Source organism: Sceloporus occidentalis, unplaced genomic scaffold, assembly GCF_023333645.1.
Source record: "Sceloporus occidentalis isolate IW3139 unplaced genomic scaffold, rSceOcc1.0.p SCAF_4, whole genome shotgun sequence".
NCBI classification, from domain to species: Eukaryota; Metazoa; Chordata; class Lepidosauria; order Squamata; family Phrynosomatidae; genus Sceloporus; species Sceloporus occidentalis.
In genome coordinates, this window is record NW_028316984.1 from 84,326,348 (window position 1) to 84,347,895 (window position 21,548).

At 42.8% G+C, this 21,548-nt stretch overlaps 1 protein-coding gene and 1 long non-coding RNA gene across 4 annotated transcripts in view; both read left to right on the plus strand.

Annotated features, from left to right (window-relative positions):
• The first annotated feature begins 7,194 nt into the window (after positions 1–7,194).
• Positions 7,195–21,548, plus strand: part of LOC149314201 (uncharacterized) — a 303,565-nt gene continuing 289,211 nt past the window's right edge. The window contains exons 1-3 of one of the 3 annotated variants that reach the window (XR_016281112.1): positions 7,195–7,436; positions 7,726–7,872; positions 7,994–8,061. This is a non-coding gene — a long non-coding RNA (uncharacterized LOC149314201). The remainder of the gene's footprint in view (positions 7,437–7,725; positions 7,873–7,993; positions 8,062–21,548) is intronic. The other 2 variants (XR_016281111.1, XR_016281110.1) reach the window with 2 other exon arrangements.
• FAM111A (FAM111 trypsin like peptidase A) lies at positions 17,749–20,434 on the plus strand. Its single transcript, XM_089521366.1, has 2 exons — positions 17,749–17,769; positions 17,855–20,434. Exons 1-2 carry the CDS (start codon positions 17,749–17,751, stop codon positions 19,697–19,699), a joined length of 1,866 nt encoding a protein of 621 aa, XP_089377492.1. The 3' UTR covers positions 19,700–20,434.

Below are 21,548 nucleotides of genomic sequence, written 5' to 3' on the forward strand. Positions count from 1 at the left end.
GGATTGCAAAGGGAGTATTTTTTTTGTGTGTGTGTTGCAAATGGATGTTACATTTCCTGGACTTTGAGAATCTTCCAGTAGCCATATCGTCAGAAGGAGGAGGGTGCCAGCCTGTAAGAGATACCCCTCCATGCCACCTGAAGAAAAACAGCAAAATGCAGGTGTATGACTAGCATCTTCATTTTTTTCCCTGTATGGTTTTTAACACCTTGCTTGATGAAGAAGCCAGTGGAGCTTCAAAAGCTTTAAACATTTATATTGTGCATTTTGGTTAGTCCAATAAAGATATTACTGGTAGATTTTTTATGTTGTTGGATTTCTGTATAGCCAGCATGGCTTCCACAGATGTGATAGAGATACTCCCTTCCATTTGATGAAAGAGTTGCCCTTTGTGGTTACAATAATCCCATGAAGGGCCACTATTGAAGACTTGCCAAGAGGTGAAATACCAACTGGCAGTCTCCCAGGGTAATGCTATTGCTTGTCAGGGAAGTCCAATTCTTAGTCTGCAAGCTGATAGTAACAAGATCTTAAACAGCTCAAAATGAGTTCCCCAATGGGACTGCCCTTGGAAGCAAACATTTAACCTTTGAAGGCTTGCTTAGTGCTTGACTTCAGAGGTAGCTTCACACTTGTTTCAGCCATCAGCCGACATTTGCCTGAACAACACTGACAGATCCATCAGCCCTGGGATTTCCAGTCTTCCCTGATAGCGGTGTTAAATGACAAGCAGGCAGTGGCTGGCAGCTGGTGGCTTCCATATCGGTGCAACTCAGTCTCACTGCAAATGATAAAGGCGGAATCCAAGGTTCCAAATCTGTTTTGGGGATAGGGTTCAGCACTTTGGCTCACTTCTTCAAAGTATGGACTAACTCTGGAGCAGAAAAACATGGAAGCTGCTAAGTGACTTCCATGTCAGTGGTTCTGTAGATCCACTCCAGGGTTTAGTTCCAACTGTAAAGAAGTGATTGAAGGTGCTGAACCTATTTGCAACACCTTGTGTAAAGGGGCTCCTTTACACCTTGGACTAAAATCTGCCTGGAATCACTGCTCCACTACCACTGAAAGCAGATGAGATGTGATAGCAGCCAACACAGGGTTCTGTCTTATGCGTTTATTATTTGAATAGTCACATTTATATCTTGCCTTTTCTCCAAGTGACATTCATGGTCCTTCTCTTTCCCACATTTTTCTCACAACACTGTGAGAGAGGCTGAGAATGTATAACACCCAAGAAAACTCATTGTGTTTTATGGGTCAATGTAACCTGGAATCCAAATTTCTCAAGTCCATCACTTTACAAATCAAGTGATCATACAAATATGGATGCTGTATTGCTATGGATGTTGCCTCTCCAACACCATCCTGTTTCACACCTGGCCTTTTCCTTTCTGTATAGGAATCTGGTCAGTGTGCATTAATTCTGTTAGTGGATTTTGTTTTGTTTTGTTTTAAATCTGACACAGTGTGGTGGCAATGTTTTCATTTGACTATGTAGGATCAGATCATGCAGCTATTTGGCTTAGGCCCATCATGGTGGCCTGAATATAAGAAGAGATGGGCATTATCATCTAAAATTCTAAAAGGAAATATTTGACTGAGCCTTTTTTTTACAGCAGAGTTTCCTTCTTGTGGGATTTGGCAATATTTCTTTTATGCTGGATTGCAAAAGATGCTCAGTGTACCCCCACAAAAGACAGAATTTGGCCTGGAGTCTGTGCAGGAAGATGGCAACATCGCTCATTCAGCTTGACCTTCTAAGTATGGAGCACCCACAGACTTGGCACACATATTGTATTCTTGCACATTATTACCAGAGAAGGAGTTATATAGCTCTTGTAACACATTTTTTTCTAAGACCTGCCCACAAGTCTGCAGAAGAACTATCAAACTATTGTTCAGCATCTCACTTATGTTGTGTGTATGGATTGTTTTGGTAAAAACATCGCCCATAGTCTGGCAGCTTCTAATTTCAAAGCTGAGCATAAGTTTTGTCTAATGAGCCAATCTGGAAACAAATGCCTAATAGCCTGCCAAAGGGAAATAAAAAGGGAACTTGTCTTTGCCTTGTGTAACCCGCTGAACACATAAATCTCACATAAGTCTCACCATTAGCTGCCCCCTCCTTGCTGGAGGAATTGTGTGTTTCACATAAATACGTCCTTGTGTAACTCTTGATACTTTCTCCCCATGCACTTGATAATCAACAATACTCAGGATATTTAAGCCTGGAAGTAGTTTCTGTTAAAGAAAATCAAGAAGTTCAGTGTCGAACAAATGGCAGCATTAGCAAACATAATATTCATACTTCTATCATGGCTAGGCTGAGGTTGTTTTTTAATATCAGGTATATAGTTTAAAAGTGTATAATCATCTGTTACAAACATAGTACAGTTGGCCCTCTGTGTCCGTGGATTCTTTATCCATGGATTCCTTATCCACTGATTCAAGTGTCCATGGCTTGAACATATTTTAAAAAAAGTATAAATTCCAAATAGAAAACCCTGCTTTTGCCATTTTATATAAGGGAGACCATTTAACTATGCCATTGTATTTAACGGGACTTGAGCATGCATGGATTTTGGTATCCACAGGGGATCCCGGAACAAAGCCCAAGTGGATAACAAGGGCTCACTGTAACACACTTCCATCCCTCCTAGCCAGTATAGGCAATAATGAGGGATGATGGGAGTTGTTGTCCAACAACATCTGTAGGGTTGCAACATTCTTCCTTCCCCCTCCTAAAGAGAAGTGCTAACTAATGTATTTTCCTAGCCCCCGCCCTTACAACGGACAATCTGGTAGCAGCTTCCCCTCACTACACTTGCTTCTTGTTCACTGGATCCAGACTTACTGAAGGAATTCCCCTAGCTTATGGAGGGAAAAAAAAATCAGAAACATAGGTTATATTTGGTCTGCATGCTTCTTCTGACAAGTTTTGTGGACATCCAAAAACTCAAAAGATACATCAATGAACACTGAAAGTCACCTACTTTTCATTCACTAGTATAATCCCAATGCAGTCGTCCTCATCCAACCCTGATGAAATCCATTTGGGGGTTCTGTTAGCATTCACATGCAAAAATCAATAGGTAGCACACTTTGAATTTACTAGTTGAATATTCGCTTGAATAAAGCATAATGAACTGCCTCTACTTCCAAAGTCCTCATCCTTGCTGCCTTTCCCTTAAAAGTCACCAATCTCTTTGTGTTGAAAGAGAAGGTCTGTAGGGATCATCTACTCTAGTCAATGTTGGTTGGGTATGAGTAGAACTCTTTCCATGAACAGGGACTCTGATAAAGAAGGTTCCTAGGCATGTGGGGTGTTCTATTCATATACTAGCACTAGCAAACATAAGCAGAAGAAAACTGCAGACGTCCTCAGTCAATATAGGGAGGTTAGGGGTAAAATATTTAGCATTTAAGTGATCACACATTCTGTGCAGAATGTCTAAAGAGGGCTAGATATATATGTTACAGCTTGCTGAATGTTTACCTGGGTGCAATAATGCAATTTGTAAAATGGGCAGGGGAAAACAAGCAAATTGTAGTTGCCACTTTTTCATCTATAGCAGGCTTTTTGTCTCACGAAAGGCAGAATTTTAATAACAATGAGGATTTCCACAGCATGCAAGTACAGCAGTGACTATTTGCTCATCACACCAGTATTAAAGGCATGTAGGAGCTATGTCAGAAGTAAAAAAAAGTTGGTAACTCTGAAAATGAGGTTAAATAATGGGTAGTGGTAATGACTGCATTTTAGCCAGATTTAAACTCAAATGACCAATGATTCCCCCAAAAATAACAACTCTGATCCCCTATCCTGACTAATTCAGTCCTATTGAACAGAAAACAGTTCAATACAGTAACATCCCAAATCCACAAACCAATGACACCTTTATTGGACCAACCAAAATGTATAAAATATATGTTAACTAGCTTTCAAAACTCCACTGGCTTCTTCATCAGGCAGAGGTGTTGTAAAAATGATACAGGAGAGAAAAAAATATGTGATGTTAGTCAGAGGCCTGCATTTTGTCACAATGTTGGCAGTGGTGTTCTGAATATGAAGGGTTATCTAGGTAGGCCACTCCTCCTTCTGGCCATGTGGTACTGGGGGATAAAGCATTTTAAAGTCCAGAAAATTTAAATTCCATTAGCAAAAAATGTTTTACCTTTGTTGGAGGTAGAAGCCTCAAATAATAAAGTCCCAGTCCACTGGCTTCCTCTTTTTTGCAGGTAATATGTGGTTACTTCACATCCAGGAAACATATTCAGCAGGGCAAGTATGCTGACCGTTTAGCAAAGTACAGTAACTCCAAAATCCACACAACAGTGATACATTTATTGGGCCAACCAAAATGCATAATATATTGCTATATGGCCAACACGGCTAACCCTAGATATGTCTTTAGAATATAGTTCACATAGGCCTTTTACAGACTGCCAAAATAAAGCTGCTTCGGGTCTCTTTGAAGGTATGCTATTTAAATGATGCATGCGTCCTAAGAATCCGGAAGCTGCACCAAAAGCTGCACTCCAGTGCTCAGGAATGGAGTGTGGCTTTGGTGCGACCTCCGGACTCTTAGGATGCATGCAGCATTTAAATAGCATACCTCCAAAGAGACCCGAAGCAGCTTTATTTTGGCAGTCTGTAACAGGCCATAGTTTCACTAATATTTATCTCCACGAACAAAGAAATGTCCCTTGAATTGTAGATTGCCAGGTAGACAAAATACAGTGGAGATTGGGGAAAGATATGTACAAAAGCGGGAATGGGAATAAGAGGTGTTTTATTACAGCATCATCTACTGGCAGAAGTTGTGAAAAGCAAGGAACTTGCGTTTTGCATTAACTGAATTCACACTTTTATGTGTGTTGAATCAACAACATGACAACTCCGCCTCCATCTCTAGTGTCACTCACTTCCCTTGGTGAATGAGAGAGGTGCCCTTACGCCTGGGCTTGTTGTTGTTGCTGGTGTGCAAATGCTTCTCGGCGTGGGATATTTAAACTGGGGAAATCCCTGTGTCTTTTTGGAAAAACCGAGGCCAGGCCAAGTCATTTTTGACTTCTGGTGACCCTAAGACGACCCAGTTACAAGGTTTTATTGGCAAGTTTCTTCAGAGAGGGTTTGCCATTGCCATCCTCTGAGGCTGAGAGAGTGTGACTTACCCAAGGTCTCCCAGTGGGTTTTTATGCTCAAACGGGGAACTGAACCCTGGAATCCAGACTCATAGTCCAACATTCAAACCACTATGCCAGTGGTCCCCAAACTGTGTTCTTTAAGGGATTTTGGACTTCAGCTCCCAGAATCCCAGACTGTTGGCCAATAAGGCTGAGGCTTCTGATAGATGAAGTCCAAAATCTCTTAAAGGGCACAGTTTGGGGGCCACTGCACTATGCCATGCTGGCTCTCCAATGCCTAGGCACACACTACAAAATTGGGGCTTCTTTTAAATGAGTTAAAAAGACAATATCCATTAAAAGAGCTGGGTCTTACTGACCCAGCAAGCACACATGACACTTCAAAGAGAAAAGTAAAATGTTATGCCATACTAAATTCAAACAAAAGCTAAATTCACCATGATAATATATCATACAACATATTCCATCACAGTAGGTTGTTTGCTACACATCAGGCAGGATCTGTTTGAGATGTTAAAAGGGTCTTCTGTATTCTTAAATTGAGGACCAAATTTTATTTCTCTTCTTTTATTGTCTCTTCTTCCCAGCAGGCCAGGGTCCATTGAAAGTGGGGTCTGGGCAGCCTAAATGGATACTCTTCTTCACATAACTTGGGAAGAAAATATGTGGATGACTGACTCAAGCAACATCATGCGCACATGGCTCTTCACTGCTTGGCTTTTTATTGCTGAAGAAAGTGTGGTGCAAATGTTGGCACCAGTTTTATTTATGTATGCCTGTTTGGTTGTCCTAATAAAGGTATTACTGAAATGCAGGCTTTGTTTTATGGTCATTATGGTTACCCCTCCATTTGAATACATTTGTTCTGTTATGGAAGGTCTCAGCCTTTCTTTCCCATATTAGGAGTGAGAATCATATGGCTCTCCATCCATAAGTTGTTAGATTGCTGGTCTCATTATTACATTGCCAGCATAGCAAATGGTGAGGAGGGCCAGATAATTCCTACCCTTGCTTTAGACATGGCAAATGAGCAGTTTCAAGCAGCATATTTTGAGCACCATTGCTGCATTTTTGAATGTATGGGCAGGGAGAAGTGTTCTTGACATTGGCAAAATGATTTGGTTGACTTTAGGCACTGTTATGTACCTTGACTTGGACCAGTGAGGATATCATTTGCTGCTTTGCCCCAGGCAGCAAAATATGGCGCAAAACTATTGTTATTATGTACTGCAACAAATTAGCATAGCTCTCTCTTGTGAAGTTTCGAATGCTTGCATCATGCGCACTTTGTGCATTTTGGTTGGCCTAATAAAAGTATTTGGTTGGCCTAATAAAAGTGGGTGTTGTTTTTATTAAGCAATACTGTAAATGCAAATTGTTCCCAATTTTAGTCCTCCAAATGGTTTGGACTTTGACTCTCAGAAACCCCCACCAGCTTAGCCAACAGTCAGGGATTCTGTGAGTTGAAGTCTAAAAACCTGAAAAACCTATGTTCTGGAACCACTAAGACATTGCTGCTAAGTGAGCACATGTGACCCAATTACCTGTTTTTCAGACAGCTAAAAAAAACATCCTAAGGCTTTTTCTATGAGGCTAAAGCTGATGATTTGACTGTATTTCAAACTTGTGCAAATAAAGAACTGGGGGGTATATCAATGCTGCATAAATAATACAGTTTGACACCACTTTAAGTGCTGTAACTCTGTTCCATGGAATCCTGGGTTTGTAGTTTTTAAAAAAATCTTGGCTCTGCCAGAATGCTGGTACTTCACAAAACTACAAATCCCAGGATTCTGTAGGAGGGAGTCATGGCAGTGAAAATTGTGTCAAACAGCATTATTAGAGGCACCTGGGGATGAGGAATCAACCTCAGCTTTGCGCTTTCCCTCGCCTCGCCTCGCCCTGCTCGGGGCCAGGGGTTGGGCCTGTGCCTGCTGCTGATTCACTTTGGGTGCCATGGTGGGCAGCAGGCCTGGTAGGCCTCTGGGGGGCAGGGAGGAGGAGGAGGCCGCTGCCGCCAGGGCTTCTCAGCAGCAGCAGCAGCAGCAGCAGCAGCCGCCTTTCCTTTTCCTGGAGGCTGAGAGTGTGTGACTTGCCCACCCTGCTGAGCCCTTTCTTTAACAGATAAATTGATCAACTGTTTTTAAAAGGAAAAGAACTTATAAAAGTGGGGCAAGCAAAAGGCAAGAGAAAAGAGAAGAAGAAGAAGCTTAAAAGTATTCCTCTGCCCTTTCTACTTGGTTATGTCCTCTTCCTACATCTAGTAAAGAAACTGGAAAAAATCATAGGTAAGTGGTTTCCTCTGGGAAAAAAGTAAACCCTTAATTAGCTACACCAGTGATGGGATTTAGCTATGTGGATATTTCTATGCCATGACCATACAAGTATGTTTGAACATGAAAAAATATAGGGGCCCCAAATGCACTTTCTGCCCCAGGGCCCCTAAAGGCCTAGCTATGGGCCTGTCCAATGTCTGGAAGGGATGGGCCTTATCATGGGGTTTTCTTGGTAAGGTTTGTTCAGAGGGGATTTGCCATTGCCTGCCCTTGAGGCTGAGAGTGTGACTTCTTGCCCAAGGTCACCCAGTGGGTTTCATGACCAACTGGGAAACTGAAGCCTGGTCTCCAGAGTCCTAATCGAACATTGAAATCACTACCCCACGCTAGCTCTCTCAGGGCATCTGAAGGTGTGGATCGGTATCCATGAAAGCTCCTGCTAAAGTATGTAAGTTGCTGCTAGATATCCCCCTTTTTTCCAACCTCCTTCCCTTCTTTATGTTGAGATGCACCAACATGGCTTTTTCTTTGAAATTTTATTTGTAACTTAAATCACACCTTTCTTCTAGCAAGCGCAAGGCAGCATTCACAGTTCTCTCTCCATCTATCCTTCCAACAACCCTGTGCGGAAGATCAGGCTTCTGCACTTCTGCAATCAGGCTTCTGTAACTACAGTACTGGTGAAGTCTCGAAGCAGGTAGTATTAGCACAGAGGTGAGTAGAAGTCCTCTTTCATCACCTAGTGAATTTCATGGCAGGATGGGGATTTGAACCCAGATCTCTTTGGTCCTCCTCTAATATTCTTTGGTGGCCTTGAGTGCATCTACACTGTAGAAATAATGCAACTTGACACCACTTTTACTGTCATGGCTCCATCTTACAGAATCCTGGGATCTGTAGTTTTGTGGGGCACCAGCCCTCTTTGGCAGAGAAGCCCAAAGACCTACAAATCCCAGGATGCCATAAGATGGAGCTACAGCATTTAAAATGTTGTCAAACTGCATTATTTGTACAGTGTATCTGCACCCATAGATGTAGCTCAGGTGTGGAGGGAAATGTGGCTTCCCTAGGAGTTGTTGTACTGCAGCTTCCATCAGGGTGACCAGATAACTTCAGAGGAGGACAAGGTACCGCATAATGTAGGACATTCAGAAAAAAATTAGGACATTACCAAAAAAAAACCAGCCCTTAATATAAATGTAAATTTTTGGTACATAGCCATGCTCAAAATTAAGGATATTTTGTAATTTCTCCTGGACAGAAGGCTAAGATGTAGAACATGTCCTCGAAAAGGAGGGCCTCTTATGACCCTGAGGTTTGCAGGCCTGTGATCTTTAGATCTACTTGTCTTAACAAGTAGGATTACTCTGCCTAATAGGTATAACTGCAACAATTTAACCATTGTAACACAACTCTTTCTTGTTGCTATTGAATGACCATTTCCCAGCAGAGAGGGTCCTGTCCTCCTGTAATCTGGGTTTAGCTCCTCCTATTTGCTCCTGTAGGCAGGGACAATAAACAAAAGACCGGCCCCTATATAGGGAGGAGCTAGCCCCCCTGAGCCTCAGTCTTGTTCCTAAGCTCCTAGCAGGATGTTCTCTTCGAGCCAGCGAAGTTTTTCCTTTCTACGAAAGTGGTTTGAGAGTTTTCTTGGCCTTCCCTTCTTCTCCTCTCTCCTGCCTTTCCCCCCTTCCTTGGTGGTGGTTATGGCAGAGGACCCTGAGAGCATGGGTGAAGGGCCATCCTTAACCCAGGCTTCCCTAGCTCAGGGTCTGCCAGCTCAACAGAGGGAGCTGGCTTCAGAGGGAGACCCATTGGGATGTGTTTGCTGTTGCTCTGCAGCTTCTTTACTACAGCCTTGGAAGCATGAAGAAGACTTAAAATGGCAAGGGCTCCCAGGATTGGAGAAAGGTCTTGGCTTTGCCAATGACTCTCCCTCTCCTCCAAAACTGCCCCCTTTCATGGTGGGAGCACAGGAGATCTCTGCAAACAGCATTGCAGCACATGGGAGCCGTGGGAAGAGATGGTGAGGGGTATCCCCTCCATGTCTCTGTTTCTCCACATCACCTCTGCCCAGCCTGTTTAAGGCCAGGGATCAGTGAGGAAACTGGCCAGAAGTCATGGAAACTTCCCTGCTCAGCCCATTTGGGGCCAGAGTTCAGAGGACAGGCCAGCCAAAAGCCATGGCAAAGGATTTCTCTGCATCACCTCTGCCCAGCCTGAAATGGCCAAGGTCAGAGAGGCAAGCCAGCCAGAAGTCACGGAGAATGGTGAGTACCAGGGGCCCTCTCTCTCTAGCCACCAAAGAACCTTTGCCAGATCTAATGCCCTCGCTCAGGGCAGGCATTGCCATGAGGCCTCTGCCATGGCCATTGCAGGCACTATGCCTAGCATAAGGTTTGGGACTCTGCCAGGAGGGCAGATGGGGGCATTAACCCTTGGTCTCCCCCTTCCTTCCCATCTCTGGCCCAATGGCACCCAGGACCCTAACAGGTGTGGGGAATCCTTTTGCAGACTGGGAAACACATGGTGGTGTTGCCAGGGCTCCTGCACATTCCTTTTGAATTCTTATAATGAGATGGTGTGTAAGGAGGCAGAGGATTCCTCCTCTGTGTTGCACAGACACATGGCTGTAAAGGAAGCTGGACTTGGCCCAGCAGGAGCTGAAGCTTCCAACTCTAAAATGGTGTTTTTTGGCTGCCACAGAGCATCCCACAAAAAAGCACAAAATGGCTTCATGTCCACCCCAGAGAGAGCATGGCCTCTGCCACCCACTTCTAAACAGAGGCTGGAGGGCCATCTATCGGTAATGCTTTGATTGAGAGTTCCTGCATGGCAGAATGGGGTTGAACTGGATGGCCCTTGGCATCTCTTTCAACCCAAGGATTCTTTGAGAGAGCACATGGATACAAATCCTCCTGTGTTCCCTCCCCAAAAATTACAACAACAAAAAGGGGTAAACCATTTGTGGATATCATGGGTGGAGAGTTCCCTTCACCCCCAATTGTGTTTGGCTGCCCCAAACCGTGGCACTCTTGAGAGAAAAGCTTGAGCGCTTGGCCTCTCCTTTCCATCAGAGATTATCCTTTCTCAGGACACAGACATACCTCAGGTAAATGTAGAGCCATGTCCTACAGCAGTCCCTCTGCCCTTCCCAGCTACCTATGCAAGTGGGAGGGAGTTGAGGACCAAGCTAGCTTCTATCATGCAGCCAGGTTACTATAGAGCCTGCCTGAAATTAAAAGGGCTAAGCTGTAAACCCCAGCTTGAAGTTGGGGCTGTTTTAAACATAAATAAAACAAAATGCCCTGTGAGTATCAGGGCTACACTACAGGCCATAGGCAGCTATCTACCCATGATTAGCAATGGTCTTCAGTCACTGCTAACTTAAGAGCAGTTTCCTCAGTGCTTGGAATAAGCCACTGCCCAGGCAGCCTCCCTTGATGGGGCAAATAAAGGAGGGGAGAGCCCCCACATCAACAGGTCTGGGGGCTCAGATTTACAAGAGATACTGGTTAACCTTTCTGATGTTCATTTTATTACTGTTAGCACATGAGGTTTGAGTTGTGCTGTTTCTGCTCACCCCCCTCTCCTTTTTCCAGGCCAGAGAAGATGCCTGGAAACTAATTCTTCAAGGGAGGGGCTAGCCATAAAAGCCACATGATGACTTTTCTTGCCTCCTTATGAGCCTCCATCACTGTCTCCATTAGGTCCAGAGCACATGGTTCTACCTCCTTTGTGCAAACTGTTATCAGCCATAGCACTTCTCATTAAGAGCATAAGCTTTAACAATACAGATTCATTTAAATGCTAATAAACAGGGTGACTCAAGCAAGGAGAAGGTCTCTGGTCACTCAGCAGACCTCTAATGCTTACATGTATTGAGGATCTTTGGTAAAAACATCTCATATGAGGTAATAGATATATTGGATTAAGGTGACCAACCAAACTCCATTTTAGTGGCAAAAGGATTATGTTCCTGTTATAAAACACAGTGAACCTCAGTCAGCTAGCCTCAAAAGATGTGGCTCCCCTTGCCTTCCCTTCTTTCTTGGAGAGATGTCTGTTAAAGGGAAGAAACTAAAAAACAACAACAACAACACAATTTCTTCCATGAGATGGTTCTTACTAATACAGGGGGTTAAGAAAAATTCTTATCAAAAACAGACAGACTCCTCTCCATGGGGGGAGAAGCTCCCCTTCCTCCATGAGTGTTTTAAAACAATATAATCAGGTTTCTCTACTAAGGGGTTGCTTCAAATCCCATTCAGACATCCTACAGAGCCCTGAGGGGTCTGCCACAAAAATCACAATTACCTCTTGCCTTGTCTAGATTGTTAAATTTTAAGTAAGAATGCCTGCTGATGGGCTTGCCATTCAACTGCTGCCTGGCTTGAAAAGCCTATTGTAACAGGATCTATCATGCATATGATGAATTGGGCTCAAGGCCATGAAGGTTCATGCTGCTAATCTCTTTTTCTTTAGTGGTCTCAGGGTGCTACAAGATTCCTTTGCATATTGTTGGACATGCTTTGATTGTGATTTCCTGCATGGCAGGGGGTTGGACTTGATCGCCCTTGTGGTCTCATCCAACTCCATGATTCTATGATTTTATGGTTATAAGGTTAGCTGCTGTGTGGGTGAGTGTCTTATCCCTGATTGGGTTTTCATGGCATGGTCTGGTCCAAACAACACCATTGTTTACTACCTTTGGGGCTGGAAAAACGGACTTCCTAGTGCCTATGCCTTGTTTTCTGCTAGCAAAAATGCTCAGATTTAATATACCATACAGCTCCATATAGAGACTTACACCAGCCACCTATATGCCCACAGCTTCTAAATATATATATATATATATATATATTCCAAAAAACAAACAAAACAAATATACAACACAGCAAACTATGATTTTACTATTTTATATAGGAGACTCCATTTTACTATGCGATTATATTTTATGTGCCTTGAGCTTCCATGGATTTGGTATCCATGCAAAGTCCTAAATCCAACTCCATATCGAGGGCCCACTATACTATTTTAAATTTAGGTTTGTGTTCCTTTGACAGATCCCTTTTGTGGAGAAAATTCTCTCCTCGAAATTAGATACCAGAGGGCTATCTTTGCCAAGCCCCCTGTTCCCATTTTATGACTCCTTAATCAGCAGTTCATTTAGCCGCGAGACCCCTCAGCCTTCTTACAGGTTGATGATAGTCTGCTACATGGAGTTGGGGTGATTTTTGAAGTCTCTAGACAAGTTCATCCTCAAAAGAAATCAGACTTAATTCTGACCACATGCTCTGTTAACACAGAGTGCATCTATGCTTCTGCATGGACTCACCAATGTCTGCGAGATAAAGGTTAATCCAGTGTCTTCTTTGCCTAACCATGGGATTAGTCTTATTTTACACAGGTTCACAGATGTTCCAGTAAAGAACTGCACATTGTTTTGAAATTAATTGGAGGTCAGACATTAACATTCCTCTTTCAGAGTGGTAAGTCTTAATTACTACAAATGAAATCACCTTAATATCACCTTCATTGCTATAACCAGTTGACAAGGTGATCAGTGATAGGCTGGAAGCTGCCATAGGTCCAGATTAGATCAGGTTCTATTCTGATTGATCACATAATCCACTGTTTAGGCAAGTTCTCATCAACTGCTTCAGGTTTTCAGTGGCTGACCTGCTATAGTCCATCCAAGATGACATTAAGAAGGGACTTGACCCAACATGGTTATAAGGCAGGTGTCTGCCATCATGTCGTTTCTGCTCCATACGAGAGCAGCTAGAATGGCAGCCATCCTCACATTAAGAGGCTGTTGAGGGGAGTTTTCCAACAGGGCCTGCCCACCAGACATCGTTTTCCATCTTGGGATGTGAACACGGTCTTAAAGGCTCTGACGGTTGGGCCGATCAAGTCCCTTTGGGAGGCCTTCCTCAAACACCTCTCCCTCAAGGTCATCTTCCTCACGGCCATTCCCTCCGCCAGATGGGTGTCAGAGCCGGGGCCCTGTCGGTACGTAAAGACTTGTGTATTTTTAGGCCTGTCTCACTGTGCCTTCGTCCAGACCCTACCTTCGTGCCTAGGGTCAACTCAGCCTTTCAGGTGTCACAGGACATTCTCCTGCCACAGGACATTCTCCTGCCTTCATTCTGCCCCAATCCTAAGAAGGACTTGGAAAAGACCTGGCACACATTGGATGTGTGCAGAGCCCCTCAAAATCTACATCAAGAGGACTTCAACCTTAAGGTCATCTGAGATGTTCATTTCCTTTCGCCTGGGCTCTTTGGGGTGCAAGGTACCAGTCTCGACTCTGAGTAGGTGAATCAGGTCTTGTATTCAAAAGAGCTACTGAACTCTTGATCTCACTCCACACGAGGGGTTGATGGTGCACTCAACCAGGAGTGCATCTACCTTTGCGGCCTTGACCACTAGCGCCTCCCTGTCAGATATTTGCAGGGTGGCCATATGGAAGTTGCCTTCGACCTTCATAAGACATTACAAACTGGACGTGTCTCAGTCCGCAGAGGTGTCATTTGAAAGGAGGTTCCTCCAACAGATTGTGTCGGGGGCCACAGTCTCCTAGCAGCACCTCCCTCCCAGTTCGAGAGGGCTTTTGTAAATCCCAGATTACAGGAGGACAGGACCCTCTCTGCTGGGAAAAGGAACGTTGGGTACTTACCGTGACACGTTCATTTCCTGCAGAGAAGGGTCCTGGCATCCTGCCCACCCGGGTGCTGCCTGCGGCCTCCGACCCTGCCTGCCTGTTGGTGGACCTGCCTTGTTCTTCTTCTTGTTGCTGGATTGGTTTTTCTGAGTTCTTGTTTGTTCTTGGACTAGTTTTTTTCTAAGGTGTTCTAGTTAACCCTTAGCTGATGTTACTAAAGTTCAGTTCCTTGATTACCTTACTAGTCACTTGGCTTGTTATTGACTGAGGCTCAGGGGAGCTAGCTCCTCCCTATATAGGGGCCGGTCTTTTGTTTATTGTCCCTGCCTACAGGAGCAAATAGGAGGAGCTAAACCCAGATTACAGGATGCCAGGACCCTTCTCTGCAGGAAATGAACGTGTCACGGTAAGTACCCAACGTTCCTTTTTACCATGTAGCTGTAATGTACAGTGTCCTCTTGCTTTACGTGGGGATTCATTCCGGACCCCCCCCCCCCCACGTAAAGCAAATGGCGCCTATGCTCAAGCCCCATTGATAATAATGGGGCTTGTGCATGCAGCACAGTGTGGCACGTGCACCACGGGCGTGGACGCCATTATGTTTCCCTCACATGGTTTTCAGTGTAAGCTGAAAGCCGTGTAAAAGGCGCCCGCATGCTGACGCACTGCAGTTTGTTTCAATCAGAAATTGAATGAATACAAAAATAATTAAAAATAGATAGGACAAACAGGTTCTTTTTTTTAAAAAAAAAATCCACGTTCTTTAATGTGCTAAAATCTGACCCTGTTCCTGTGAGATACAGCACAAAACAACTTCCTGATGCCAGCATGAAGATGTCCCTCATTTCCTTGTTTGATGCTGGGAGTAGACACCATGCTATCATTGATTCGTACTGTTATTGCAGCACAGGAAGGAGCACTCAGGTAGTACAGTATAGGAGGAGACTTTGGAGGGTAAAGCACAAAATTCTTTTGTGTGAAGAATAACATTTTGTTATGTATTGCCAAACTATTTTTTCTTATTGTTACCTGGTGTAATAAACCAATGTGCAATTCCTTTCCATAAAGGAGATGTGATATAACTGAGAGTTGTCAGAGTTTGTAGGACAGCGGTTCCCAACCTTTGTTGGGCCGCGACCCCCAATCCGGGCGAAAGTCCCGCCTGTGACCTCCCTCATTGGTTGGGAGGCAAGGAAGGGGCGGGACTTTTGACTGCCTACAAGCCCCAGCGGGCTTTGCGGCTGGATGTCCTGCCCCTTCCCAGCCTCCCAACGAATCAGGGAGGCCACCGGGGAAGAAGGGGCGGGACCTCCAGTCGCAAAGGCCGCTGGGGCTTGCAGTCCCGTCCCTTTCGCCTTCTCCTCCCGGGTGCCTTCAATGGTACCCACGAGGAGAAGGGGAGGAGGCGACCCTGGCCCTTTCGCCTTCTCCTCCCGGGTGCCTTCGATGGTACCCATGAGGAGAAGGGGAGGAGGCGACCCCGGCCTTTTCGCCTTCTCCTGCCGGGTGCCTTCGATGGCACCCACGAGGAGAAGGGAAGGGGAGGCGGAGACCCCGGCCCCCTCTACTCACGGTTGCCGGCGCTAGCACCAGTGGGGAAAAAGGGAGGAGGGGGAGGTGGGGGAATCCCAACCTGGCGACCCCCAGGTTGGGAACACCTGTTGTAGGAGATCAACAGGAGGTCTCTGCTCACCCCTTCCAGTTCAAATGTAAAGAGAGTAGAACTGACTGAATGCATTGGGGGGGGGGGGGGACTCAATAATCTATTGCTTTATCATGTCATCATTTCTGAACCTACTAACTTCTTCCTCTAGTTGTACCTGTTTGAGCCAATATGAATCCCTTTCAAAGCAAGAAGACACATCCTGATAAAAAAAGATGCTCTGTTAAAAAAGAAACCAGTGATGGAAATATTCTTTATGAGGAGGTATTACTCTGTCTTATTGTGAAAAGGGATTGCCTAATCTGTAGGTGATACTGGAATACTGTTGTTTCATAACATTAAAAAGAGAGTTCTTTTTGAAATAAACAACAAAACCCTCTGTATCTCAATTAAACAATGTTATTGTCCATACATCATGACAGCTATTACAATATGAGATATATATTCTTTGGTAGTCGGTGCTTCTTTAAAGTAAGTCCCAAAATGCTTGTAAGAGGCTGGTCGAAGAAAAATGGTAGTGGTGGATGGGTTCGCAGGATTAGTTATTAGTTATTTAAACACTATTAGTTAGTGGCCAGTATTCCATTTTCGGCCAAGGTATTGAAACATGTGGTAGCCTTCCAGCTTCAGGAGTTCCTGAACAAAATGGATTATCTTGGTTCATTTCAGATGGGTTTCAGGCCTGAGAATGGGACAGAATGATCTGGTCACTTGGATGGATGATTTCTGCTAGGGATTGGACAGGAGGAAGGTTTTCCTGTTGGTTCTGTTGGCCTTCTTGGTGGTTTGGTGGTATCCTCCTGGGCTGCCTTGACACCCTCTTTTGCAGTGTCTCAATTCTTCCTGAAAGGGCATCCCTACAAGGTGGTGTTGGGGGAAATTCTTGTTCAAGTCCTTGATCACTAAACTTTGGAATCCCTCATATGTGTTTTATCCTTGCTATTCATCAGATAAATGGGAGAAGTTTACTGGAATTTAGGGATTCAATGTCATCAGTATGCTGAAGACACGCAACTCTCCCCTTTCCATCTAATTCCAAAGATAGTGTTTCTATACTAAAGTGGTGTTGGTGTCATTAATGGACTGGATGAGAGTGAACAAATTGAAGCTTAAACCAGACAAGACGGAGGTGCTCCTGGCCAGTCAAAAAACAGATCAGCAGATACGGATTCAGCCTGTGCTCGATAGCGTAAAGACACAGATTTGCATTTTGGGTGTGTTTCTGAACTGAGATCTAAACCTGGAAGACTAGTTTTCTCCAGTAGTCAGGAATACTTTTGCAACATTAAAGCTAGTGTGCCAACAGTGTCCATTCCGTGAGATACCTAACCTGGACTACAGTGACACACATCTTAGTTATATCCCATTTGGATTATTATAACATGCTGTACATGGGGCTGCCTTTGAAAAGCATTTGGAAGCTTCAACTGATACAATTCAAAGTGTCCTATGAGCCTGCCTAGTGAGGTTCTGTGATAGGGCCTTCTTGGTGGCTGCTCCTACACTCTAGATTAGAACTACCTTCCTAAGGAAGTTAGACTGGTCCCCTCCTTTTTAAATTCCATTTTCTTACTTATTTTCTTTATTCCCTTTACTCCCTTTTTTATTCTAATAAGCTTTTTGAGAACTGAAGCTTTTAAAGAAATAAATTGTAAGATGTAAATGTGTAAGCATCACATCTTCTATACTCATTCCAGGCAAAGATGCTTTCAGTTTTGAGTTCTGAATAACTTTGAAGTGATTATCATCCAAATACTGTATTTATCGGCTTTGCTTAACTTGTACAACAACCTTTATGGTTACTATCTGTTCCTACGTATTTTGGTGGCACTGCTGTTACTCTATTGATACCCATAATTATCTAAAAACAATAGCAGCAAGTGATACGGAAGGGCAAACTTTCTGTGAAGAGGGTTGGTTGTTCTTTTTAGGCCAATCAACTTGACTGAAACTGTACTCCAACACTTGCTTGCTTGAGATTACACATGTGCAGGATGGACGATAGCCATACACAGGTGCCTAGACAAGATGTTAATCTTTTTTTTAAAAAAAAGCAAACCACAAACAAAAATGTTTACTTAGTTTCTTACCTTTTATTAGAATGAGAACTCTGAGGCCAGCTCAAGTACCAAAATTGGAAACCATCTTCAAAAAGAGATTCCACCAAACAGTGACAAGACACCAGTTGAAGAACGAGAATTCACTGTGAATTTAGGTGATGATGGAAAGGAGCACGTGGTGAAAGGCAAGATCCATCACAGTGTGCTTAAAGCCCTCAGAGCTTCTAAAGATGTTTCTGCTCACATGGACAAAAAGAAGGGCAAGAAGATCTACTTAATAGGGAAGAAAGGGATTGAGGGTTGCATTAATTTGGGGATGCCTCTGAAATATGTGCCCAGTGATTCCCAATTTGAAATGAAGTTTTACAGAAAAAAACAAATTGAGAGCCCTGGTAAATTAGACTATAGGCAGGATGGCATCATGGACATGGAATGTATTTTGTTTTTTGTTGCTCCAAATGCAAATAAATGTCCATCCAATGAGCCACTGTGTGATAAAATAATTAGATGCAATGAGCTTCTTAAAGAACATAGTAATCTTTGTGTCTTTGCCCCAGAAGAGGAAACCATAAAAGATGCCCTCTGTAAAGATGGCCGTTTTATGCCTATTCTGAATGAAAAAGATTGGGTGCTAATGGAGAATAAAAAGTCCATACCAAACAGCCATACAGTGAAAACATTATCTAACAGGACCTTTACCATTCATGTGAAGACTCAGAGACGTCGCAAATCTAAGGGTCCAAATAATGAACATGTCCCTCTGGTCCCTCAAGAGGAACAGCTCAAAACTTTTCATTATTTTAAACATAATCTCCTCGTATTATATCCTGACTTGAAGGAACAAAGGAAAAGAATAAATGACTTCTTTGAAAAGGCCAAGAGGAAGCCTGATCAGAAGAAGGATGTTTTTAGAGTTTATAAAGCAGTCTTTGGCAAAGAGAGAAAGAACTCCACTACAGTTAACATGGTGAAGCTCCATGCTCATCTCAGTGAGTCAGTTGGCTATATAGAATGGGGCATTACTACAAAGGAGGGAAGTGCAACTTGTTTTGTCTTGTGTGGCAAGTACATACTCACCTGCCACCATGTGGTAAAGGAGATAGTTGGAGATGGTATAGAAGAAGAAGAGTGGGCACAAAAAATTAGCCAGTCAGCGCGTGTCACTTTCTCTTACGAAAACAAACATCCTAAGGACAATGATTGGTTCTACCTTGAGGAATGGTTTAAAATATCAGATAAAGTTCTTGATTTTGCTGTCCTGAAATTAAAGGAACGTGGAAATGGGCTTCCAAGAGGTTTGCTACGAAACGTTTCTGTTCCAACTTTCAATGGTCTTATTTACATAATTGGTCATCCAGATGGAGAAACAAAACTTGTAGATGGCTGTTCTGTTATCACTGTGTTTGAACGTCGAAATGAGTGTACTCAGCGTTTAGATCAGGGAAAAGGGGCAGAATGCAACTATGCTGCTTGCGGTTATGATGAAAAGGGTGTAAATTGCATCCATATGTACAATCCAAGAGACTTTCCAGAGATCATCAATAATCCTGATGTCGTCACCTATGATACCTCTTTCTTCTGGGGATCCTCAGGTTCCCCTGTGTTTGACAGAAATGGCCACTTAGTTGCAATGCATACTGCAGGATATGTTTATGGAGAAAAGTATAAAGAGAAGAGCATAATTGAATTTGGCTATTCAATTAGGTCACTCCTCTCATTAATTGAAAAGAAGCATAAATCTTGGTATGATACTGAAATTGGTCCTGTTTTACATGCTGGTTGTGATGCAGGAGAGAATGCCATTGGTGTAGATACATCTACAGATGTGGAAATGGAACCAGTTGACCAATATACAGATGTGAAAAAGGAACCAGTAGATGAGTGAGCTCAGCCTCACTTCTCTCACCAATGAGGGGTTTAGAGGATATAGCAATCAAGGGATCTGCTTCTTTCTTTTCTTTCTTTTGGTAACATTTGCTTTTATTTATAAATATACAGCTCAAGCATAAGTGGGGATTCAGCATTAAACATTCAAACAGATGTTCCAAATCTCAAATATATGCTCTCAGTATATCACCCTTAACAAGTGTGAGGCTTTGCCTCATTGTTTGATTGGTAAGTCAGTTGACTATATTCACCCAAGAGACAAGTTACTTGCATATACAGTCAGCCCTCCATATCCATGGATTCTGCATCTGCAGCTTGAAAATATTCCCCCCAAAAAAAGAATTTCCAAAAAGCAAACTTGATTTTACCACTTCATACAAGGGACACCATTTTGCTACTATTGTATGTAATAGGACTTGAGCATCCATGGATTTTGGTATCTATGGGGGATCCTGGAACCAAATCCCAGCAGACACCAAGGCCCCACTGTATTCCCTCTGAAAAAATCCTATGTGTTATATCTACAGTATGTTGTATTATTGTTTAATGTTCAGTGCTTGTAGGAATGACCCATCTGTAGATGAGGAAATGGAACCGGTTGATAGTGTATTGCACTTATCCACCAAGTGCAATACATCAAGGGATATAGCAGTTATCAAGGGTTCTGATTCCTCTATAACCAGATTACAGGATGGTAGTTTTACTTTTTAATTTGAAACTTGTGTAAAGTAAAATTACGTTATAAGACTTTTGGTTATATACTCTGATGTTCTAATATAACAATGAGATTTAAAAAATCATTATTCATAAATTTCAATAAAAGCAGATCTAAATATACATCTATTTGTAAATTGCATTTATATAACATTCTTTCAAATGTGGCAAACACTGTTACAAGTAAATTTACCTACTGGATCACAGATGGGGATATGTTACCTTTCCAATACTGGAATATCAGCTTTTAGCAGTCGAGGACACAAAAGATCTATTTTCACTGTTCATGTGTTATGTGTTCCAAGAAACAGATGAATAGCTTCAAAGAACATGTATATCACTAAATATCTAGTACCAAGATTATTCATGTAATTCCACCCAAAATGAAGCAATTACGGAGCATTTTTGAAATGGGTTAGAAAAACATTAACAGTATTACACCTTCAATAATCAGTTGATTTAAACATTCCTTCATTAAAAAGATATTGTAGTTAACCAATATACATGAAACATCAGTTTTTATTATATATAAGATATAATTGGCAATCCATAGACCTCTAACTACTGACCATTGATTGGTCAAGAGTGAGCATTCCAGTTCCCTATTTCAGTCATTCAGTGAATGCTGCATATTATTTATAAGTAATAAAAAATTAAATGTACAAGTATACTTCAATTAATGAAGTCATTGTGTTCCTGGACATGACTTCTTTGACAGAAACTTACCTGGGGTAGAAATAACATTCAAAGGAATAGGTTCCTACACTATCAAAACAAAAGAAAGCAGTCAGACATGTCTCAGCAAAGCTTTTATGCAAAACTAACAATTTGTGCATGTGAAACAAAACAACCAAGTCAGGTAAGCCTTTCATAAGTAATCAAAAATATTTTGAACTTCCAAGAGACCGCTTGAAGGCTTCTTTCAAAATGAATCCACACACTCAGAAAGGAGAGATGTAGTAGTGATGGGTGACTTCAACTATCCTGATATTTGCTGGAAGTCAAACTCAGCCAAATCCTCAAGATCTAGCAAATTCTTCACTTGCCTTGGAGACAACTTCATTGTCCAAAAGGTGGAAGAGGCAACAAGGGGATCAGCTATTTTGGATCTGATCCTAACCAACAGGGATGAC